The sequence below is a fragment of the Schistocerca serialis genome, chromosome 5 (genome assembly GCF_023864345.2).
Source record: "Schistocerca serialis cubense isolate TAMUIC-IGC-003099 chromosome 5, iqSchSeri2.2, whole genome shotgun sequence".
Lineage (NCBI taxonomy): Eukaryota > Metazoa > Arthropoda > Insecta > Orthoptera > Acrididae > Schistocerca > Schistocerca serialis.
The window spans coordinates 253,043,240-253,068,303 of NC_064642.1; the positions used below are offsets into that span (position 1 = coordinate 253,043,240).

A 25,064-nucleotide genomic window follows, 5' to 3' on the forward strand; every position below is an offset into this window, starting at 1 on the left:
AGGGAACTCACAGAAAAACTAAATCAGGATGGCCGGACTCATGTTTGAACCGTCATCCTCCCAAATGCGAGTCCAGTGTTCTAATCACTACGCCGCCTCCTTTGGTGGCAACTAAGTGATTGCAACAGTGAAGAGGAGTATATTTTTATAAATTACTTTGTCTTTGTTTTTCTGGTATCTTTTGAGATTGTGCAGTCGAATGTTACTGGATCTACCTCTCCATTTAGCATTCCTACACTGTTGGCCCGACTTTGAATAAAAACACTGACGACTCCAACAGGCAATGGTAGGGTAAAACACAAGGACAGTGGCAATGTTCAGCTCCCACTCCAAACCGCAGGAGCAGATCCTTTCAAGGCCGTATAATGGCAACTTCAAAAGTCTCCAGCACAAGTTATGGCTGCACAGCATGTAAGATTGCCAATGTTCTGGGCATACAGACTTGAACTTTGGTTCTTGCATGTGGGGAGAATTTGGCAGCATAACATTCACAATGACACCATGCCATTCCAATGCATCACAGCACACCTCAGCAAATCACAAACAAGGCTGTTGATGCTGTGCTTAAGAACTACTTAATTGAACACTTCACCCCTATACAAGAAAACAGATTACAGAGGTTAATTACCTACGAAGGCTTGGGTAACAAGTCACACTGTCAACTTCTGTGTAAAATTTGTTTGCCAGGAGAGCCGAATTTACTGCTGGAAAAGTCCTTATGCGTGCTTTGGCTTAAGAGGCTACCAGAAAATATAAGGATAACTATGGCCGGGGACAAAGATAACCCTCTTCAAGTGTTAGCAGAAAAAGCTGGGGCTATGGCGGCATGCTAAGAATTGAAATTTGACACCTCTGTTGATGGCATTATTTCAGCTGGAGGACCCAAACTGAGCATTCCGGAAACAGACATGAGCAACAGCCCCGAAGCAGACATAAAGGGGACAGAACCACCAGCTTCTGCTTTTGAGCAGTTAGCAGAAAGCATTCTGATTCTGGCCAGGCAAGTGGCATCCCTGAAAAACAAGCAGCATGTATCAGGCACAAATTCCAGCGGTTGGCAAAGGCAAGGCAGCAAACAGTGCGACGAGAGGTTAAGGAAGGATAAGACTCTCTGGTGCTGGTTCCATCAGAGATTCACCCTCTCCTATCCCCCTCTGCTGCAGCTACCACAGTGGATCCACAGGGCTCGTTTACAAACAATATTTTCCATAGTGCACATACAGATGTACAGGAAGATGTCTGCGGTGGAAAAGTCAGATCAACATTCTTCATTCACACCCAACTGTTCTAATTGGCACATGTCCCTGAGTTCAATTACAGCAGCAACAGAGGAGTTTGAGCCCATTCCTGGAAGGGAGATAACACACACCCAGTGACACTGAATTTCAGCCACACACAGATGTGAGAGTTTTAGCTTCAAAGGGTCACGATCCTAATGTCACAATCCATCAAAGAGTAATTCTGAATATGAAGGGCAATATCTGAGAGTCATATTTATAACTGTCTCAGAATATTTCCATACAACTGTTCAAAATGGATAGACAGTCAGAAGGGCTTTTTGGTTGACACAGGGTCTGATATTAGTATGTTGCCGAGAGACTTGTTTCACCCAGACATCATGGCGGCACATCTCCATTTAACACCCATGAATAATTCAACAATTACAGCATACAGCAGAATATGGTCTCAGATTTCGGTATAGAAGAACACTTAGTATGGAGCTTCTTGATAGCAAACATCACTGAGCCCACCCTGGGAGCAGAATTTTTGCACTATTTCGACTTCATCGTGTATGTCAAGAGGGGCAACTCAAAAAGGCAATAGTTGTGATGGCTAGTCACAATGAAGTGTGGTGCCTTAATCTCAATGAATTCCTAAGTATTTCTTTTATGTCAAAAACTAGGCAACGGTTCTTGCATAACATAGAGGCTGTGCAACGACTGCTGGGTACTAAGTTCTGGAATGACTCCAGATTGATATCCTGCACCACATGTTATGGACAAACAAGTCAGTGGCAGGCGCAACAATATTCTCCATTACTGATTGCAGCTGCCCATACTCCCTAATTCACGTGGCACCATCTTACACAATCAAGACAGCAATCCCCACACCCCTTGGGTAATTTAAATATTATTATATGGCATACGGATTGAAAAACTCTGCCCAAACATGGCACCATTTCATTCGCCAAGTGCTCCATGGACTCTACTAAATATTCTGTTATATGGACACCACTCTAGTTTTTCGCAGTCTCGAGACAAACAAAAGTCTCTACAGTAAATAAACTGCCTACAAGATGCCAGTGCCATATTCAACAAAGATAAATGTGTTTTCAGCCAGGCCAGCATGAAATTCCTCAGTTCTAAGGTGTCAGCAGAAAGTTCTCACTGCTTGCAGAATACATAACAGCCATTCAAAATGTTCCCTGGTGAAAAACATTCAAAAATCTAAGAACATTCCTCAGAATGCTAAACTATGGTCAGCGGCATTTACTTCAAACCACAACATCACTGGCAACAGTAACAAAACTGCTAAAAGGTTAACACACAGTGGGCTCAAAAAAGGCATCTTGTAATCTCGAACATATAAGAGCATTCAAGAAAGTGAAGAAAGATGCGGTGCAGGCAGTTCTGCTAGCACATCCACAGCTTAAGATGCCTGCAGCTCTCATTGCTGACGCAAGTCAAGTGGCCACGGGGGAGGTAACACAGCAATTTGTTGAGGGTGCTTGGCAATCTTCAGCTTTCTTTTCCCAGCTATTTGCAGACATGCAAAGGTCTTAGAGTATTACTGAAAAGGAGCATTATGCAGTGTATGCAGCAGTCTGACACTTCAGGGATTCAGTCAAGGGAAGAAACTTCATGATTAATACAGATCACAAGCCAATCATGGCTCTATTCAAGAAAGGAATGCCAGACAGTCCTCCAAGGTTGATTAGACATCTGGCTCACAATTAACAACATACACACATAGGCGGCAGTAAAAACATAGTTGCCGCCTGCCTGTCAAGATGTTCTGAAAGCACGGGAACTGTATAATGGGACAAAATTGCCCATGTACAAGCACTTGACCCAGTGCAATGTGCCCTACAGGGGCATGAACTATCCAGTTCAAACCTGAAGTAACTGAAGATACCATCAGTACTTTAACCTTGTGGTAAGATGTTTTGCTTAGGATGATACGGGTTTTCATACTCAGCTTTTTCGGTGCAGACTGTTGCAACAAGGAATATGGACCACTACACGCCTGCTGCCAAAAAAGGTGTCTGGTCTGCAATCAGTAAAGACTGTTGTAAATGGGCACAGCAGTGTGATTGCTACCAGAATTGCAAAGTGGGCACGCATGTTCCACCTACAGCACGGGTTGCACACATCCGTGTTGACTGGGTGGGCTGCTATCATGCTCGGACAGCTGCTGTTATTTGGCTACCATTGCGGACTGTTTCACAAGATGGCCTCAGGCTTTCCCCATCGCTGATCTCACATCAGCGTACCGAGGGAGATGGCACAGTGGTTAGAACACTGAACTAACATTCGGGAGGATGATGGTTCAAACCCATGTCCAGCCATCCTGATTTAGGTTTTCCATAATTTCCCTAAATCGCTTCAGATAAATGCCAGGATAGCTCCTTTGAAGAGCATGGCGACTTCCTTCCCCTTCCTTCCCTAAGCTGATGGGACTGATGACGTTGCTGTTTCCTCCCCTCCCCCAAATCAACCAACCAACCAACCAACCAACCAACCGCCACCACTGCAACTATGTCAAGGATACTACTCAGCTGTTAGACTGCAAGACTTGGCATGCCCCAAACAATAACAAACAACTGAGGTCAACAGACTGAGGCCACATTATTCCAGGAGTTACTTTGCCTGAGCAACTGCATCCACATTCATACGAGTTATCACCCACCCAGCAACAGGGTGGTGGGAAGATTCCACTGCAAACTGAAGGCGGCACTGATGTGTAATGAAGTTACATGGACAGAGACTCTATTGACTGTATTGTTAGCGTTGCAGTCAGACTTCAAGAAAAGCATGGAATATATACCAGCACAGCTGAATTATGGTGAAGCATTATGTCTATCAGCTGAAATGATCTCTGACAAGCCGACAGGTACGCCTTCAATACCGCCGATTTCTGAATTTGGAAGACAGTTCCCTGCAACCACGGGTCTGTGTCAGACCACGGGTCTAAGTTGCTTCGACCAATGGTTCCCAGGCCTCACAGGGACTAACTCATTTTTGTCCACAAGGACTTGTTCAGCTCATTCGACATGTGGCTTCATGACAACTCTGCTCGCCCCCACAATCGCCTCCTTACATAGTCCATTCAAAGTAGTGCAACAGGGGCCACACACCTTCAAAATGTGCTGGAACAGACTGAGGAGGACCCGTTCAGCTCGTTCAACATGTGGCTTCACGACGACTCTGCTCACCCCCCACAATCACTTCCTTACATAGTACCATTCAAAGTAATGCAACATGGACCATACACCTTCAAAATTAACTGGAACAGATGTGAGGAGGTTGTGTGAACTGCGTGTCTTAAACTGGCGCATTTCGATATGGAGGCAAAGCGGGTGATGGCCACCACCCTTACACTTCTGGGCAGTATTATTCCAGCAGTCTACACATGATTGACAGTCAAGATGGGCGACTGCAGCTCAAACACCAGGCACAGGACTCATAAGCAGGCACAGAGGAATTTATGCTGACAACGACGCGAGCCAGATGTGTGATCAAATACCAGTTAAAAAAATTGATGGGGACAGGGGCTGCTGGTGTGGCAGCCTAGCTACCAACAAATAACAAGTATATCTTTTATATAATTGTCTTGTCTTTGTTAAAAAAAATTTTTTGTGCTCTTTTGAGGTTGTGAAATTGAATGTTCATTTGTATGTTGGTGATTATTAAAAGAGTGTTCTCCACATTCATTCAGGTCTGCCAACTGAATCAACCTCTCCTTTTAGCAGTCCCACACTGTATCTGAACTTATGAATTACCTCAATAAAATCGTCTACTGACATGTTGTCAGCACAGATTAAGAAAACATCATTCTTGTGAAACACAACTGGCTCTTTATTCACATAAAGTAATAAGTACTATCGAAGAAGGATCTGACATTAATGGCATATTTCTAATTTGCATACGACTTTTGAGGCCATTCCTCACAAGCAGCTTCTAATTAAATTGCATGCCTATGAAGTACCATCTCAGTTGTTTGTCTGGATTCATCATTTTCTGTTAAAAAGGTCACAGTTGACAGTAACTGATGGAAAGTCATCCAGTAAAACAGAAGTGATATCCGGCAGTCCCCAAAGAATTGTTCTAGGCCCTCTGCTGTTCCTAATCCACATAGACAATTTAGGAGACAATTTGAGAAGCTCTCCTAGATTGTTTGCAGATGACACCGTCATTAAGCATCCATTAATGTCATTAGAAGATCAAAACCAATTGCAAAATGATTTAGACAATATATCAGTATGAGGCAAAAGGTGGCAATTGGCTCTATACAACAGAAAGTGAGAGATTATCCACACGAGTACTAAAAGGAATTTGTTAAAACTTCAATTACACCATAAATTCCACACATTTAAAGGCTTTCAATACTACTAAAGACCTATGGATTACAATTATGAACAACTTGAATACAAGTGATCACATGCACAATGTTGGAGGGGGGGGAAGGGGGGGAGGGGGGGAGGGCCAAAAACTGTACTTTATTGGCTAAACACTTAGGAGATAAAACAGATCAACTAAAGAGACTGCTTGCCCATTGCTTATCTATCCCATTCCAAAGCACAGCTGCGCAATATGGGAACCATGCCAGACAGGAATCACGGAGGACATTGAAAAAGATCGAAGAACAGCAAAAGAAGGGGAGTTCATTTTATATTATCAAGAAATTCGGGAGAGTGGGTGTCACCAATATCATATGTGGACTGGGGTGGCAGTTAGAAAAAAAAGGTGGCTTTTTGTTGCAGTGAAATCTTTTCATGAAATTTCAATCACCAATTTTCTCCTCCATATGTGAAAATATTGTGTTGATGCCCACCTACATAGAGAGAAATGATCACTGTGATGAAACAAGAGAAATCAGTGCTCGCACAGAAAAAATTATGTGTTTGTTTTTCCTGTATGCTATTTGAGAGTGGAGTGGTAAAGAAACAGTCTGAAGGTGGTTTGATGCCCACTCTGCTGGGCAATTAAGTGTGAAATTGCAGAGCAGCCTGCTGTATGTAGACATATTACTAATATGGGAGACTAAACAGTAGTCAACCCCCAAGCAGGCACATTGATTTTTGTAACACGAGTGGATGCAGGGAGTACTTTTCACACAAGTAAAAAATAGTGGTCTTTATGTTACCAAGGTAAACATGTATGAGCAAAATTACAGTTTAATCTTACTTTAATTAAACAACAATAAAATAACTTATATGAGGTAATTAAAAGTAATAAAATAAACTTTCATTGTATCATTCTGATGCTCCACACAAATGTTACCCCACAGTAATGACACATGCAAAGCATTAGGCAGCACAGTTGCATCACATAACAGCCAACAGCTTATCTGACTGCTAACTATCTCGTAGACAACTGCCTCACTGTGGGGTTGAGCCACTGGCTAGGAATCTGCTTCATTTTCTTGCATGAATAGTAAATTTTTTTCTCTCCTAACTCACTGCTTATATTGCTGCTGTTCACTTGGACATATGACAGCACAACTTAGCAGTGTGTCAGCTGAAGCAATAATGAAGGAATAGGTATGGACTCACAATTTTAAAGCAACAACAGAGTGGTAAAAGACAATGTTATTTCTGGTTGCTGCACTTTATACATAGACATTTCTCCTCAAAGGTTAAGTTTAGATAAATGCAAAACACTAGAAAAGTTATGATGACCAAATATTAAAGTGTCATGTGGTTCCAGTCCATAATAAGCCATATCAACTACAACTACCACCTACCAACTACCATTCAAAATTCACAGCTGCGTGTAGGCCTCTTCTACACAGCTCCAGACATTACACTATTTACCCACTTACATCCAACTTGTTCTCCTATCCATCTTCTACCAGGTTAACATCATCAGATACAGCTTACGAGTGGCAAAGGTGGTTGTAGCAGCTGATTTTGCCCTAGGCATTTCAGATACAATGGAAGCTCGGTTCTGATAACGATATTTAGTCTACCACTCACTCATGCTCATATGTATTCTTCTGTTTACTTATTTCCCTGTTCACTCATTTTTTGTCTTGTTGTTGTTGTCATTTTCAGTCCAGAGACTGGTTTGATGCAGCTCTCCATGCCTGTGCAAGCTGCTTCATCTCCAAGTACCTACTGCAACCTGCATCCTTCTGAATCTGCTTATTGTATTCATCTCTTGGTCTCTGTCTACAATTTTTACCATCCACGCTGCCCTCCAATACTAAATTGGTGATCCGTTGATGCCTTAGAACACGTCCTATCAACTGATCCCTTCTTCTAGTCAAGTTATGCCACAAATTCCTATTCTCCCCAATCCTATTCAGTACCTCCTCATTAGTTATGTGATCTACCCATCTAATCTTCAGCATTCTTTTGTAGCACCACATTTCGAAAGCTTATATTCTCTTCTTGTCCAAACTAGTTATTGTCCATGTTTCACTTCCATACATGGTTACACTCCATACAAATACTTTCAGAAATGACTTCCTGACACTTAAAATCTATACTCGATGTTAACAAATTTCTCTTCTTCAGAAATGCTTTCCTTGCCATTGCTAGTCTACATTTTATATCCTCTCTACTTCGACTATCATACATTATTTTGTTCCCCAAATAGCAAAACTCCTTTACTACTTTAAGTGTCTCATTTCCTAATCTAATTCCCTCAGCATCACCTGATTTAATTCAACTACATTCCATTATCCTCATTTTGCTTTTGTTGATGTTCATCTCATATCCCCCTTTCAAGACACTGTCCATTCCGTTCAACTTCTCTTCCAGGTCCTTTGTTTTCTCTGACAGAATTACAATGTCATCGGCAAACCTCCAGGTTTTTATTTCTTCTCCATGGGTTTTAATTCCTACTCCAATTTTTTTTTTTTTTTTTTGTTTCCTTTACTGCTTGCTCAATATACAGATTGAATAACATTGGGGATAGGCTACAACCCTGTCTCACTCCCTTCCCAATCACTGCTTCCCTTTCATGCCCCTCTACTCTTATAAGTGACATCTGGCTTCTGTACAAATTGTACATAGCCTTTCGTTCCCTGTTTTTTTGCCCCTGCCACCTTCAGAATTTGAAAGAGAGTATTACAATCAACATTGTCAAAAGCTTTCTCTAAGTCTACAAATGTGAGAAACGTAGGTTTGCCTTTCCTCAATTTATCTTCTACGATAAGTCGTAGGGTCAGTATTGCCTCACTTGTTCCAAAATTTCTAGGGAATCCAAGCTGGTCTTTCCCCAAGGTTGGCTTCTGCCAGTTTTTCCACTCGTCTATAAGGAATTCATGGTAGTATTTTGTAGCTGTGACTTATTAAACTGATACTTCGATAATTTTCACACCTGTCAATGCCTGCTTTCTTTGGGATTGTAATTATTATCTTCTTCTCGAAGACTGAGGGTATTACGCCTGTCTCATACATCTTGCTCATTAGATGGTAGAGTTTTGTTAGACTTGGCTCTCCCAAGTAGTTCTAATGGAATGTTGTGTACTCCCATGACCTTCTTTCAACATAGGTCTTTCAGTGCTCTGTCAAACTCTTCATGCAGTATCATATCTCCTATTTCATATTCATTTACATTCTCTTCCATTCTTTAATATTGTTCTCAAGAACATCACCCTTTTATAGTCCCTCTATATACTCCTTCCACCTTTCTGTTTTCCCTTCTTTGCTCGGAACTAGTTCTCCATCCGAGCTCTTGACATTCATACAAGTGGTTCTCTTTTTTTCCAAAGGTCTCGTTAATTTTCTGCAGGCAGTATCTATTTTACCCCTAGTGATCTATGCCTCTACATCTTTACATTTGTCCTCTGCACTAATACTTTTTTTTAAAAAAAAAATCTCACGAGATAGATAAGGATGCTTCACAACTTTATAGTGAACAATAAAATTAAAAATAAGAGATAAAGAATCTAAAACTAAGGGATACATAATCAGAGAATCAACACAAAGCATCAGAGTGAGAGAAAGAGAACATCCCAGAGTGCCCCAGAGAGCATAACAGAGTGCACCAGAGAGCATAACAGAGTACCCCAGAGAGCTAAAACACTATGAAGAATCGCTTCTCGGCTTTTGGCAAGATCAATGTGTAGTAGTATTTAATAGATAAGAAAATAAACCCACCCACCTCCCCAGGAGTCGGAACTCATGAAGAAATAATAAATAATATAATAATAATATTAGTAATCAATAAGAACGCAGCATGGCTGCGTAAAACATGCAGTTGCCTCGTGTTAAAATAAATGCAGCAGCTAGATAATACAAATGAACTGAAAGCGTATAAACAAGCAGTAACTGACTGCATGTACTGATAAGAGCTGCGCCATACGTCACACTTCCTGCTGATAATTAGAAGCTCGCTGGGCGCGGCAGGAAGTAGCGCCCCAATAAACCACAATGGCGGCACCGGAAACGGGTCTTTCCAGCAGATCGCGCTTAGCGCGATAGCGCGATCCGCGAGGCGCCTCGTGCTGCGGCTAAGTCCTGCTCAAGGTCACCCGCCAATATGGCAGCGAACATAGCCCCCCCCCCCCCCCCAGTGGACTGCAAGTTCTACCCTACACCATACACATAAAGAGTTTCACCATTATCTATGCAATGGCTTCCCTTGAAGTGAGATGGAGTACCGTTATCCTGTACAGCCACAGCAGAATGTGCATTACCATTCTCATTGATCTTTCTCTTCAAGTCCCATGCCTTTGTTGATGGTGTGGAAAAGCTAATACATCACACTCATTCTTGCCATGACTTTTTGCTCTCTCTAGTAATCTGTACAGCTTTAGCTAGAGCAATGCTACAGGCCGCAAGCTTGTCAGTAGATGATTATAGTAGAACTTTTGCAGATCCAACTGATTATTGCTGATGGGCTAAATGTCACTCCTTGCTCCACCACGGGACTGGTCATCTGCCAGGTTTAATAGACAACTACAGGATAGGCACACCAGCAGCCCTTTGGATGACGGTAGTTACATTTTCTACCATGTCTAGGATGTTGGATTGAAGATGAAATACAGTCAGGTTACTGTAAAGCATCCAACTGGGTTCATTTAACATCCATTTAGATGGCTTAATGACCCATGCTGTCTCGTTTCTCAAGTAGCTTTCATACCACTTGAGTGCACTACCCAGAAACTTTAGCAGACTCATTTTTCTAAGCAGTATGTTCAAAGCTGACTGTATCAAATGCTTCCTGTAAATCATGGGCATGACGTAGAAATTGTCACAAATGTAATTAACATGCAAAGTACATGTAATATAAACATAATAACAGAATATCGCTTAAATAGCTATTGTCAATGCATTTTTGAAAGTACAACATTTGTCATGAACATGTAAATAAATCTTAAGACAATAACTTTACACACACTCAAAGCACTCATCTATGTCATAGGAACTTCTGCTTAAAATATAATTTTTAAGCTCAGTGTTAAATTTTACTTCATCTGTTATTTCTTTCGTGTACACTGGCAGAGCATTGTAAAGTTTTATTCCAAAATAACTTACATGCTTTTGGGTTTGTGTTATCCTTACTCTTTCTACATGTAATTTTTTACTATTGCAAGTATTATAATTGTGGCAGTCCTCATTGGAATGTAAATTGTTTAGGTGTGATCTTGTATGTAAGACACTTTTAAATATATACAGTGATGGTAGTGTGAGCATTTGTAATTTTTTGAAGAGCAGCCTACAATGAGTTCTTGGAGAATTGTGTGTTGTAATTCGAATAGCTCTTTTCTGTAGTTTGACGGTATCTATTAAGGGTGATTTAGTTTCACCCCAGGATACTGCACCGTTAGACACAATAGACTGAACGTAAGCAAAATACACTAAACTAGCACACGCTATGCTGCATACTCTAGACATTATCCTCTATTGTGAAACATGCCAAATTGAGACTGTGGGATAAAAATTCGATATGGTCTTTTCACCGTATGTTTTGATCAATATGCATGATCAGAAACTTTGTGGATTGCACATTCTCTTTGTCACTCAGTTTTAACTGGAGGTCATTTCCTTGGGTTGCTTTGCCATACTGTATATAATTTGTTTTACTTGAGTGTTAACTCATTTGCATTAAGCCACTGTTGTATATATTTCAGGACTATGTCAGTACTGATGGATAGTGATTTTTATCATAATTTTAATTATTCTTATGTCATCTGTGAACAACATAATTTTGGTAGAAATATTTGGATTCTCTGTGTCATTTATATACAGCAAGATAAGGGACCAAGAACACTGCCCCGCGGGACGCCTATTTCCACTTTCTTTGCATCTGAAATCCACTTGATTTTCTGGTTATTATGATCTGAGATGATTTCTATGCCTGAGTTCTGTCTTGAAGGTAAGATTCAAACTATTTCCACACAACCTCTCTTACTCCTATTGCCCCCATCTTGTTTAACAAGTTTTGGTGATTTATTGTATCAAAGCCTTTCGACAGATCTAAGTTAATTCCCACTACATATTTTTTATTGTCAAGATTCCTAACAATCTCTTCAGTATATGCATGGATGGCTGATTCTGTGCTGGGGCCTGAATGGAAGCCACGCTGATTGCAGTTCAGAAGTTTGTATGCATCTAAGTAATTTTTGAGTCTGATTTTCATTAACGTCTCTAAAATTTTGGGAAATGATGGGAGAAGTGAAATTGATCTGCAATTTTCTATCTTATATGGATCTCCTTTTTTTTAAACAGCACTCTAAACTTGAAGATTTTCAACCTCTGTGGAAACACACCTGCACTGAATGACACATTGGCAATATGTACCAGGGGCTTTATAATTTTTTGGGCAACTTTTTAAATTAGTGACACAACACTTCATCCTCACTACCAGATATTATTGAGTTTAGACTCATCACCACCCTTAATATTTCATTTTCATTTGTGGGAGTTAACTTCATACTGCTGTCTACTTTTGAAGCTGTTAATTCCTAATGTTTGGTAAATTTTTTGCTTAATAACACGGGTACTTAAAAAACCATTGTTAATGTAATCTGCCGATTTCATTTTTTAATTCAATATTTTCAGTATTTTTGAGTACTATTTCCTGATCCACAAGGCTCTTACCTGTTTCCCTTCTCACTAGGCCCTATTTCCCAAGCAGTTCTTGAGTTATTGCCTGATTTTCTTATTAATCTGTCATTACTTACCTTTTTATATATTTTTTGTAGTTTATTACATGTTTTTTAAACTTAGTGGCACCACAACTTTTCAATTTAGAGTTCAGCATTTTCATTGGCCCGGAGGAATTTCTAATACCAAGCGTAATCCAGGAATTAGTATGTAAATGCTCGCACGAGTCCATTCTGACAAGTTTTTTAGGACAACACATTTCAAATTTTAACATAAAGAGGGAAGAGAAAACATTACATGCAGCATTTGTGCTTTGTTTGTAGCAATACTTCTGCCCATGATTGATTAACCAGTGTATTCACAAAATAACTGCAACTGTTTGAGGAGAAAGTTCTTTTGTATATTTGATGTGAAGTATTTTCAGTCACTGGGGCTGTGAGAATTTTAAGGATTAGTGCACTGTGATCGGATATTACTAGGTCAACATTAATTACATCTGTATCTATGGCTCTTATATTTGTGAAGAAATTATCCATGAGGCTTGTTGCCAGAGACTGCAGTCATGTGTGTGCGAGTTGCATTTGCGTGAGGCTTTCTGAAGAGTTTGTTACTCTTCATGACTAGTTATATGTGAATACAAGTTGAAGCTCTGCAGAACAATCAGAAACTGATCTTTAGATGCATTTTCGGTTAACAAGTTGACATTAAAGTCTCTACTTATAATTATTGCTATTTTTTATCATATAATATGTTGTGCAATGCCTCTAATTTACTTCTAAAAAGTTCAGGATCACCACACGGTGATCGGTACACTGACGTTAATATTAAATTATTCTTTTGTTTTTTCAGCTGTATTGCTGCAACCTCAAAATGTTTTTCTTCCCTCACAGATTCTGCTGCAGACAAGTTTTTAACTTTTACTCCATGTTTTACATAAATACAAACTTCACCATGTCTTGTATCCTTCCTGCAATAATGACTGGCTAAATTATATAGGGAAATAGGCCTACTAAGGTTTACTAGTTCATTACTCTTGCACAAATATTTTTGAACACAAATGCCATCTATACTAGCTTCACTGGTTGCCATCTTAAGTTCTAATATTTTATTTTTAATACACTGTATATCAAGGCTCCTTATTTTTAAATTATTAAAAATAACTTGAGAGGAGTTCATACTTATGCTATCCAATGTTACCAGCTGTTCCTTGTTGAGGCTGGGTACCGAAAATCCATAAGAATTACACTTTCCTACCCCTTGTATCTCTTACCCTCGGAGGTGCTGCCATTCTTGATGTTGCATCTGATGTTGTAGCTAATGTTTCCATGGATGATGGAATTGTTTCTGTATCTGATGTTTCAATGGATGCTGGGGATGCTGCCAGTTTTGACGTTGAATCCATTAATGCAGCTAATGTTTTGGTGGATGCTGGAATTTTTTTGCAGAAGCTGTAGTTTGAAAGAAAGCTTGCACTGTAGATGCCGCTGGAGTTTCAAAAGATGTTTGTGCTGCAGGTGAAGTAGGTAACTGACACTCTGTTGATGTTGATTTGGCTACTGCTGTCTGTGTGGCAGTTTGTAGCACTGGTCTTGGCTCTGTTCTTCTGATTACTGGCTAGTCACCAATGCTAAACTTGCTGTTGAAACTGATAAGTCTGCAGATAGAGATGGTTCAGCTCTTATTGACGATTTTGACGCCACTGGTGAGTTGTCTGTTGTACTGGGAGACATTTCAGATGTAGATACAAATTGTTTTATTTAGTTTAATGCATATGATTCATTAATTATTACAAATGATTGAAGGACATCAGCTCTTTCTGATATTCCACTGATGCTGATATTGCAGTAAGTTCTTTATGAGACTGTGTAACAGTGTGTTGCACTACTTTTAGAGTATTTGATAGCCTTCAATATTTCAGCACTGATGGCTTCTTTCCCTTTCAAGTTTCTGTGAAGACCATATTTTGTAAGTTGCTCTCTGCAATCACTATTTATCCTTAAATATGTTGCATTAGAATAACCTCTACATATCTTGGCAAAGAGTCTGTAGGCACTAATAATCTCAGTATTCGCGCACGAGTTTTCCGTGATATCATACCTATGAGGAATACTGAGAATGAAAAATTTAACTTCACGCATTTTGCAGATTACTTCCTTTAACATTTTCATAGCATGTCTAGTTTCATTGTGGTATATGCAGTCGACATCTCCAATTATCACACATGTGGTACCACTCATCTGAGATTTTTTTTACAGCTGTTTAAAACTTCACATAGTGGAGTTCCTGGTTTGATTATGCCTGGTACCTTGAATCCTGTTTTATTAGTACTCATAATTTCAGCTATTTCTCTGTGCTATTTTCAAGGAAACTAAACTTATTACTTAGTTCTATAGGAAGTTCTGCAGCTTTTGTTATAGGTCATGCATTGTTTCTTTAGTCTGACACTGGAGAAATGTTGCCTAGATTTTGAAGAATAACTCCCTATTCTTACCAAATTTTCAAGCATTTTGATGTATTTTATGACAAAACCAAGTTCTTTCCTAAGTTTATTCTCTAAATTAACTTGCAAACCTGCACTGTACATTTCAAGTCTCAACCGTTACGGTACAGTATAGTTGCTTTATAGCTGTCTCGTAATATTTCAAGTCACCCGTTAACTCAACTGGTGCAATGTTTGTTCTCTTGTGTTTACAAAAACCAGACAGAGATCTGTTGGATTTGCTTAAGGATTCATTCAGTTGATCATGAACAAGTCACTCGAGAGCTTTGGGTAGAGTTGATAAAAATTATGATTGGACTGTAAACACAAGACGGTTATGGGCTGAGTCAGACTAAGCTCCTTTCCCACTGAATGGAATGCGTCCCATTCACAAACAGAAAATTAAATATGTTTGTGAAGGCATACATCACAGCAGTCACAAAAAATATCATTGTTACTTCCAGCGTAACCTTAATAGCTTGTAATAATGTGCTCAACTGTAAATTCAGACTATATAGACTATAGGTATAACAATGTACTACAGTATTGTTGCCCTCCCTGTCCACCTACCGTTTCATTTCAGCACACCAAAGAAATAACTGGGAAGCCTCAATTTAAGACTTTATGATCCACCCACACAGCTAAGCATGCAAACGCATCTAGGTGAATCTGCCTGGATAAAATCCATCATACAGATTAAGGATGAGGATTGGTGAGCCCCAGAGAGCCAAGAAGAGGTTTTTTGGTGATTCACACATCCAACGAGATGAATACAGGTAGTGTTCCCACATTCTGCCCCTGATACACACATGCAAACATTCAGAAAATGTTCTCACACTTGCACATGTAATTTACTCAAAACACAGACAGATAGGATACATAGATTCCATCCTGGGGAGAGTGGTGGCGTCAGGAAGTGCAGTCAGCTGCTGTCACAAACACTGCCAAAATTGATATAACACATGGTGACCCTGTAGAAGAAAAGATCATTTGAAGATATTATATCGGAAAGCTTGTTCTAATATTCAGTGCATGTAGCCTAATGCGTAAGGAGTGAAAAGAAAAATAAAGAAGTTCAGATAACTGTTCCACCCTTTTCTTGCCTGTATGCAATTACACTTTGCCAAGATCAGTTCTTTTCCGTGATCACAGACTGGAAAAAAATTAACTCAATTATCACGTTGCACACTTTCTAAGTGGCTGTTATGTCATTCTTTGACAAAGGAGTTACAGGATATGGAATGACAGGGCCTGTGCTACAACCATCACTTTCTCAGAATGATATATAGGCTACCATATTCTTAGGAACTGCACTGTCCCTGCCCAAAGTACTGAAATAGATTCAGTTGCACTTCATGCACACGCATTGAAATACTAGTTTAACAGGGAAGTCCTAAATGCATGTAGACTTCACACATCCAATTACAATCCTAATTGAACCACTGTGTTTTCCTTGATTGCTTCCATGAAAGGTGAGTTATGCAAAAAATACATACCACATAGGGCCAATGATGTTGCACCTCATAATTAACAATATGCTTCAAAGAAAATATAAATACATAAATCACGTTTTTCCAAAACCTTTTGTTGTTTTCAAACAATGTGAAAGGGGAAAAATTATACGTGCTTTGGCCGCTACTTAATAAACCAACTCGACAACCAATTAAAAGAAATTTATTATTTGTTAATTGTCAACAAATTCATAAGGTATCTCAATTTTGCACAAACAAACACATATCCCCTCTAATTAACAGCAACGAAAATATCTTCGCATACCTTGGACGATGATGAATTCGCTCATTACTTGCTGCAAGTTTGACAACACAGACACTTCATTTCGGAAAACACTTTCACTAATTTCTTTATTGGTAGATAGTGCAGGATTCTTAGATAACGTACGTACTACAGCGAAGATGTAATTCAAAAGTAGTTACGATGCATTACAGCAAAAATAACCTCCAAAAGTCAGTGAACAAAACACGGAACACACAACACTTTCAAATTTCAATTAACCGCGCTTTGTTGATGTTCAAAGATTGCTAAAATTAGTGGCCAAATATCAGAGACTCGACATACTTCGAAGCCATGTCATCAATGTTTTCATAAGTATGCAACAGGGTAAATATTTAAAAATATATGCTATCAGAGATGCACGATCATTAAACCACTCAAATTACGGATGTTATACTAAATTTGACGATAGAAGAAACATTGACAAATACTTGACACTCTTAGAAAATATTATCAAAGTTCTTAGATGCGAGCTAGTCACACAGACACCGGTGGTCATACAGCCATATACACAAGTCACAAAACGAGTGCAACCTCTGTCCAGATACGATCCTTGAAGATGGCGCTATTCATGAAATTCGTAAACGAACCGATGTGGAAAATTACCTATATTTTATTAATTATTGTTGTCTGTCAGCCAATTTTATCAGAAACTTACACATTACCATTCAAAGGTAAGTAGAATGGGAAGCTGCGAATAATAATATCACTTTTTGTTTCATATTTGGAACAAAGTCTCAACAGTGATTGTGAAAATATCAGTAAAGCACAACTGCTGGATTTAAATATCGAATTATGGTTTCACTTAGTGCATGACATGTATCCTGACGACCACGTGACCTGCGATTGCGCATATGAACGACATTTTGAGATATATTGTTACCCTGGAAAACCGAAGCACGTTCTCCACACCTTCGAAACAGTGACGGTGAGTAGTCGAAACTACTACTCGTTTTGGCCTTTTTATGCTAATGTTCTGTAGTGTATCTCTACTACCATCGTTAAGGAAAGGTTGATTATTGCTGTGCAATGCATTGGTACTTGTTTAGTCACACTATTAAAATACTCGTTGACATAGTCACGGCCGGCCGGGATGGCCGAGCGGTTCTAGGCGCTACAGTCTGGAACCGCGCGACCGCTACGGTCGCAGGTTCGAATCCTGCCTCGGGCATGGGTGTGTGCTATGTCCTCAGGTTAGTTAGGTTTAAGTAGTTCTAAGTTCTAGGGGACTGATGACATTAGAAGTTAAGTCCCATAGTGCTCAGAGCCATTTGACACAGTCACGTAGACCTAGGGTAACATCAGAGATACGCATTGAGTCGAGGTATATAGTAACAGAAAGTAGTTGTTAGAAAATAGTGGTGTACATCATATTAGCACTAAATGATACTGAGCTATTTGACATCTATTGTTGGACAAGGACCTCTTGTGCACTACCGTAATCTTAGCGTTTTGGTTTGTAGTGAAAGGCACCCATGTAGCTCCTACTCTGAGAGTTGGCAGTATCTCTAGTACTTAAACCTTGTTCTTCACGTATAATAAAAATATTCATATACGCAAAACATTACAGAGGACATTCCCAGAGAGCCTGAAATACGTTGTCAGACCACATTTACAAGAAATGTAGTGAGATAGGTATTAATAATAACCTAGCAGTCTCATTACTTACATCCTTATTGAAGGTACTAGAAGAAAATTTGTATAAGAGAACCATACTAAGTTGCCCTCAAAATGAGGTACTTAGCCATTCTGAGCTTATATTTTAAAAAGGGTACCTCAACAATACGTCCGTTTTTCGACCCACAAATTGGATTACACAAAACTGAAATGATAGAACATTGTTTCTGGAGATTTTTAAAGTATTTGATTATGCAATTCGCAGTATTCTCCCAGAGGCTCAATTATTATAGTGTCAGAGATTTTCCTGGTTTTCTGTCTTTAAATAATGATACAGCATCTTCAGAAAAGGAAATGACCACTACAAGTTTATCGCAAGGATCAGTATTGGGTCCACTCTTGTTAATGTAAATGATATTCCTTCATGTATCTAAGAAGTGAATAGTTAACTTTTGCATTGTGAATATCATCACATTCAAGCTAGAAAAATGTCAAAACATAACTGACTTCAACTATGTTCTTTCACTAGTGTTTTATGTCATAATATTCTGGGGTAACTCATCATTGATGCAAAAAAAAGTTTTTGCAGCACAGAAGTGAGTAAAAAGACTGATGTCTGAGGTCCATTCTAGAACCTCTTGCAAACCGATCTTGAAAACAGTTGGGTATATTAACAGCCTCAGAGTCCCTTTACTCCCATATGGAATTAGCCAACAGTCAGTTATAGATTGCAAATAAGACTAAGGATTTGGCGTCTTATATAGAACTGTTCTTATATAGAAGAGTGTGTGTGTGTGTGTGTGTGTGTGTGTGTGTGTGTGTGTGTGTGTGTGTGTGTGTGTGTGTGTGTGTGTGTCCCATAAACCATGGACCTTGCCATTGGTGGGGAGGCTTGCGTCCCTCAGCAATACAGACAGCCGTACTGTAGGTGCAACGGAAGGGTATCTGTTGAGAGGCCAGACAAATGTGTGGTTCCTGAAGAGGGGCAGCAGCCTTTTCAGTAGTTGCAGGGGCAACATATGGATGATTGACTGATCTGGCCTTGTAACACTAAGCAAAACGGCCTTGCTGTGCTGGTACTGCGAACGGCTGACAGCAAGGGGAAACTACAGCCATAATTTTTCCCGAGGGCATGCAGCTTTACTGTATGGTTAAATGATGATGGCGTCCTCTTGAGTAAAATATTCCGGATGTAAAATAGTCCCCCATTCAGATCTCCAGGCGGGGACTACTCAGGAGGACGTTGTTATCAGGAGAAAGAAAATGCATTCTACGGATAGGAGCATGGAATGTCCGATCCCTTGATCGGGCAGGTAGGTTAGAAAATTTAAAAACAGAAATGTATAGGTTAAAATTATATATAGTGGGAAAATTACTGAAGTTCGGTGGCAGGAGGAACAAGACTTCTGGTGAGGTGAATACAGGGTTAGAAGTACAAAATCAAATAGGGGTTATGCAGGAGTAGGTTTAATAATGAATAGGAAAATACGAATGCGGGTAAGCTGCTACAAACAGCATAGTGAACGCATTATTGTGGCCAAGATAGATATGAAGCCCACACTTACCACAGTAGTACAAATTTATATGCCAACTAGCTCACAGATGACAAAGAGATTGATGAAATGTATGAGATAAAAGAAATTATTCAGATAGTGAAGGGAGACGAATATTTAATAGTCGTGGGTGACTGGAACTCGATAGTGGGAAAAGGAAGAGAAGCAAACAGTATGTGAATATGGAATAGGAGTAAGGAATGAAAGAACAAGCCGCTTGGTAGAATTTTGCATAGAGCATAACTTAATCACAGCTAACACTTGGTTCAAGAATCATAAAAGAAGGTTGTATACAAGGAAGAAGCCTGGAGATACTGGAAGGTCTCAGATTATATAATGGTAAGACAGAGATTCAGGAACCAGTTTTTAAATTGTAAGACATTTCCAGGGGCAGATGTGGACTCTGACCACAATCTATTGGTTATGAACTGTAGATTAAAACTGAAGAAACTGCAAAAAGGTAGGAATTTGAGGAGATGGGACCTGGATAAACTGAAAGAGCCAGAGGTTGTAGAGAGCTTCAGGGAGAGCATTAGGGAACGATTGACAGGAATGGGGGAAAGAAATACAGTAGAACAAGAATGGGTAGCTTTGAGAGATGAAATAGTGAAGGTAGCAGAGGATCAAGTAGGTAAAAAGATGAGGGCTAATATAAATCCTTGGGTAACAGAAGAGATATTGAATTTAATTGATGACAGGAGAAAATATAAAAATGCAGTAAATGAAACAGGCAAAAAGGAATACAAACACCTCAAAAATGAGATTGACAGGAAGTGCAAAATGGCTAAGCAGCGATGGGTAGAGGACAAATGTAACGATGTAGAGGTGCATATCACTAGGGGTAAGATGGATAGGCCTACCGCCTATAGGAAAATTGAAGAGACCTTTGGAGAAAAGAGAACCACTTGCAAGAATATCAAGAACTCAGATGGAGCAAAGAAGGGAAAGCAAAAAGGTGGAAGGAGTACATAGAGGGTCTATACAAGGGCGATGTTCTTGAGAACAATATTATGGAAATGGAAGAAAATGTAGATGAAGATGAAATAGGAGATATGATACTGCATGAAGAGTTTGACAGAGCACTGAAAGACCTATGTCGAAACTAGGCCACAGGAGTAGACAACATTCCATTAGAACTACTGACAGCCTTGGGAGAGCCAGTCCTGACAAAACTCTACCATCTAATGAGCAAGATGTATGAGACCGGCGAAATACCCTCAGACTTCAAGAAGAATATAATAATTCCAATCCCAAAGAAAGCAGGTGTTGACAGATGTGAAAATTACCGAACTATCAGTTTAATAAGTCACAGCTGCAAAATACTAATGTGAATTCTTTACAGACGAATGGAAAAACTGGTAGAAGCCGACTTCGGGGAAGATCAGTTTGGATTCCGTAGAAATGTTGGAACACGTGAGGCAATACTGACCTTACACCTTATCTTAGAAGAAAGATTAAGGAAAGGCAAACCTACGTTTCTAGCATTTGTAGACTTAGAGAAAGCTTTTGTCAATGTTGACTGTAATACTCTCTTTCAAATTCTGAAGGTGGCAGGGGTAAAATACAGGGAGCGAAAGGCTATTTACAATTTCTACAGAAACCAAATGGCAGTTGTAAGAGTCAAGGGGCATGAATGGGAAGCAGTGGTTGGGAAGGGAGTGAGACATGGTTGTAGCCTCTCCCTGATGTTATTCAATCTGTATATTGAGCAAGCAGTAAAGGAAACAAAAGAAGGGGGTTTGGAGTAGGTATTAAAATCCGTGGAGAAGAAATAAAAACTTTGAGGTTCACCAATGACATTGTAATTCTGTCAAAGACAGCAAAGGACTTGGAAGAGCAGTTGAACGGAATGGCCAGTGTCTTGAAAGGCCCATATAAGATTAACATCAACAAAAGCAAAATGAAGCTAATGGAATGTAGTCGAATTAAATCGGGTGATGCTGCGGTAATTAGTTTAGGAAATGAGATGCTTAAAATAGTAGAAGAGTTTTGCTACTTGGGGAGCAAAATAACTGATGATGGTCGAAGTAGAGAGGATATAAAATGTAGATTGGCAATGGCAAGGAAAGCATTTCTGATGAAGAGAAATTTGTTAACGTCGAGTATAGATTTAAGTGTCGGGAAGGCGTTTCTGAAAGTATTTGTATGGAGTGTAGCCATGTATTGAAGTGAAACATGGATGATAAATAGTTTGGACAAGAAGAGAATAGTAGCTTTTGAAATGTTGTGCTACAGAAGAACGCTGAAGATTAGATGGGTAGATCATATAACTAATGAGGAGGTACTGAATAGAATTGGAGAGAAGAGAAATTAATGGCACAACCTGACTAGAAGAAGGGTTCGTTTGGTAGGGCATATTCTGACTCGTCAAGGGATCACCAATTTAGTATTGGAGGGCAGCGTGAAGGGTAAAAATCGTAGAGGGAGACGAAGAAATGAATACACTAAACAGATTCAGAAAGATGTAGGTTGCAGTCGGTACTGGGAGATGAAGCGGCTTGCAGAGGATAGAGTAGCATGGAGAGCTGCATCGAACCAGTCTCAGGATTGAAGATGACGACAACAACAACAACAACAACACATATAGAAACATATGTATATTGTACATCTCCTAAACTACTGGGTCAGTTTCAACCAAAGTTGGTAGATGAAGATGGTTCTTACCCCCAAGATGCTTCTTTCCAAATGGTATCAAAGAGGTGAGATGGGGCTAAAAAAGAAGCATAATACACTGTGCACAGATAATCAGACAATATTCATCCAGTATTGGAGAATGAAAGCACTTAGCAACTTTGCAGCAAACCTTAAGCATAATTTCAAAACTTTTTCTCACATACATGCTCAATGTGAGATATGTAACACATTAATTCATTTGCAAAGTAATCAAACGTTTGAATGTTTTTACACAAGGGAGTTAGTTTCTTTAAAGGAGGCGGGCGGGCTTACGTCTCATAGGGGTCGGATTGAAAAGAGGGTTACATTGAAGCATAACTCAGGAACATGTTGGGCAATTTGAGCCTAGCTTGTTAGCTACATGACTTATTATTTGTAGAAATATACTGTGGTTGTAAGATGCTCTACTAGCATTAGGGTGGTGTGGATGAGAAGGGGTGACAAAAAATGTTCAGAAATGACCTTTTGGTATTTATTTCTTGTATTGAGACTGACTTGGAATGCTATTAAAACGAAGAGGAGCAATTTCCCTTTGTGCTGTTCAGCGAGTCAACCAGTGTGCATTAAACATCTCTTCCTAAGGCCATGGATCTGTTCGTGAAACCTTAAACATATTTCTTACTGTCTGGAAAATCCAGATAAGATTATCGGAATTTATGAAAGGGATAGGCCCTAGATTGCTATTTGCCATAGAGGTGACATGTTGAGTTGAAGACCGGCACAATGAAAAGGCAGTTATGCAGTGAGCTTTCGGCCAGATCCTGCTTCAGAAAAGAAAGGAAAATGTGCGCACACACGTACACACTTTCACACCAGCGGGCGCACCTCACACACACATGGTATTATTTCTGGCTGGAGATCGTAGTAAAACATACAGTTTACACATGCATCATTCAGCCATACTATGCCACAGAAAGGAGTGAGGTATTCAGCCTTAAAGTTATTGACCATGTACCCAGTGATGTAAATAATTTAATGAATAGTAGAATTACTTCCAAACAAGCCGACATCATAAATGTTTGACAACTCCTCCAATCCATAGGTCACTGTTTGCACAAAGAAAAAAAATTTAAAAAGTCTCATTGATGGTTTCATATTTGTTTTACATGCCTATCGACCACTCAGTGCTTCAACTTTATAATACAGAAGTGTCTGATTCCACCCATCTGCTTTGACCCATAACGTCGCCAGTATGGCGGAAACGACCATTCCCTACGGTTCCAATATGGCGCGTATGACGTCATTACATAAACATGACAACAAAGACGAATATAGATAGAAAAACTAACACACACATCTTCCTCCAAAAATATAATCAAACTAACGGGACAAGCATGGGAAATTGGGGGTTTTGGGGTGGAGACAAACTAAATTTAAACACAGACCACCATACCAAATGACACAAAACGACGAAATAAATCGACAACACACAATTCCCAAATTCCACTACACACAATATCCCCCGGAATTTGTCACTTCGCTTCACCTATGTAGCTCAACCGCAATTGTCGGTACCACGTTATAAACCTCCAAAAATTACACTAGCACCACAGCTATTGGTACCACAAAACCAACACCTAGACAAGCAAAATTGGAATTGAACACATCCCTTGACCTATTTAGCTCAGCAGCAGCTCACAATACCAAAACACCCATAGCTACAACCATGCATTGTTAGCTCAGCAGCAGCTCACAATACCAAAACACCCATAGCTACAACCATGCATTGGAATCGGACACTTCCCTACACCTATATAGGTTAGCAGCAGTTCACGATACCAAAACACTCATAGCTACGACCGCGCATTGGAATCGGACACTTCCCTTCAACAGCAACTCAAGATACCAAAACACTGATACCACCAAACAACACAGAAGTACCCCACGTACCACCATAACAGGCAAAAAGTACACCGAAAAGCACGACTACTTACCACAAAAAAGTTCCGGCACTGCAGTGTAGGTCAGTCAACAAATATAAACAAAAAAATAAACAAATCTCAATCACACACTACAACTCAACAACTGCAACAAAATAGATCTTCCACAATATAATCAAAAACCAATCACCACCCCTCACCCACCTACCTCCACAAACATTGTCAACTACCCCCCCCCCCCCCCCCCAACAAGCCACAGCCACCAACCCTCACAACACCTCCTTTGGCATATACATTTTTCTAATTGCCCTTAAAAAAAAAAACCTAAAAACGCAGTAGCCCTCAGGTATGCGCTTCCACCAACAGTATTCATCTAAAAGAGACCGAAGGTTAGAAGAGCGACTCTTCCCCTTCCCAATAGCTGACTTAACCGCCCCCCAAAACCCCTCTATCGTATTTGTACAAGCCCCAGTCTCATGATTTTTGAATTCCAAACCATGGTTAACTACTACATGCTGATACCCCTCTTGCCCGACCCTCTATAAGATGAAAAAGCATCTGAAACTACTGTACTGCTCTCTTCAATAAACTCCCCAGTTAATCTCACCAATTCCCTTTTCGTCCGCCCCTCCAAAACCCTAAAAATGCACTCTGAAAAACCATCCCCAGCTACAACAGCCCCCCACTCCCATAAGCCAACCAGAGACTTACCCCACCCATGCTACTTCTTCTCAAACTGCGACTTGTCAACCACCACCACCAACCCAGGCCCACCCAGCTTACCCTTG

The 25,064-nt window shown here is 39.8% G+C and overlaps 2 protein-coding genes across 5 annotated transcripts in view; one reads left to right on the forward strand and one right to left on the reverse strand.

The window, feature by feature from the left end:
• LOC126481449 (tubulin epsilon chain-like) overlaps positions 1-16,805 on the reverse strand; it is a 161,061-nt gene extending 144,256 nt beyond the window's left edge. For 2 of the 4 annotated variants that reach the window (XM_050105220.1, XM_050105216.1), the window contains exon 1: positions 16,539-16,805. In XM_050105220.1, coding sequence (XP_049961177.1) covers positions 16,539-16,563 — 25 coding nt within the window. In that variant the 5' untranslated portion in view covers positions 16,564-16,805. Of the gene's footprint in view, positions 1-9,335; positions 9,447-16,538 lie in introns of those variants that run through there. The other 2 variants (XM_050105218.1, XM_050105217.1) reach the window with 2 other exon arrangements.
• A 271-nt stretch (positions 16,806-17,076) lies between these two features.
• LOC126481438 (nuclear envelope integral membrane protein 1a) overlaps positions 17,077-25,064 on the forward strand; it is a 112,326-nt gene continuing 104,338 nt past the window's right edge. The window contains exons 1-2 of the mRNA XM_050105194.1: positions 17,077-17,227; positions 17,363-17,481. Coding sequence (XP_049961151.1) covers positions 17,113-17,227; positions 17,363-17,481 — 234 coding nt within the window. The 5' untranslated portion in view covers positions 17,077-17,112. The remainder of the gene's footprint in view (positions 17,228-17,362; positions 17,482-25,064) is intronic.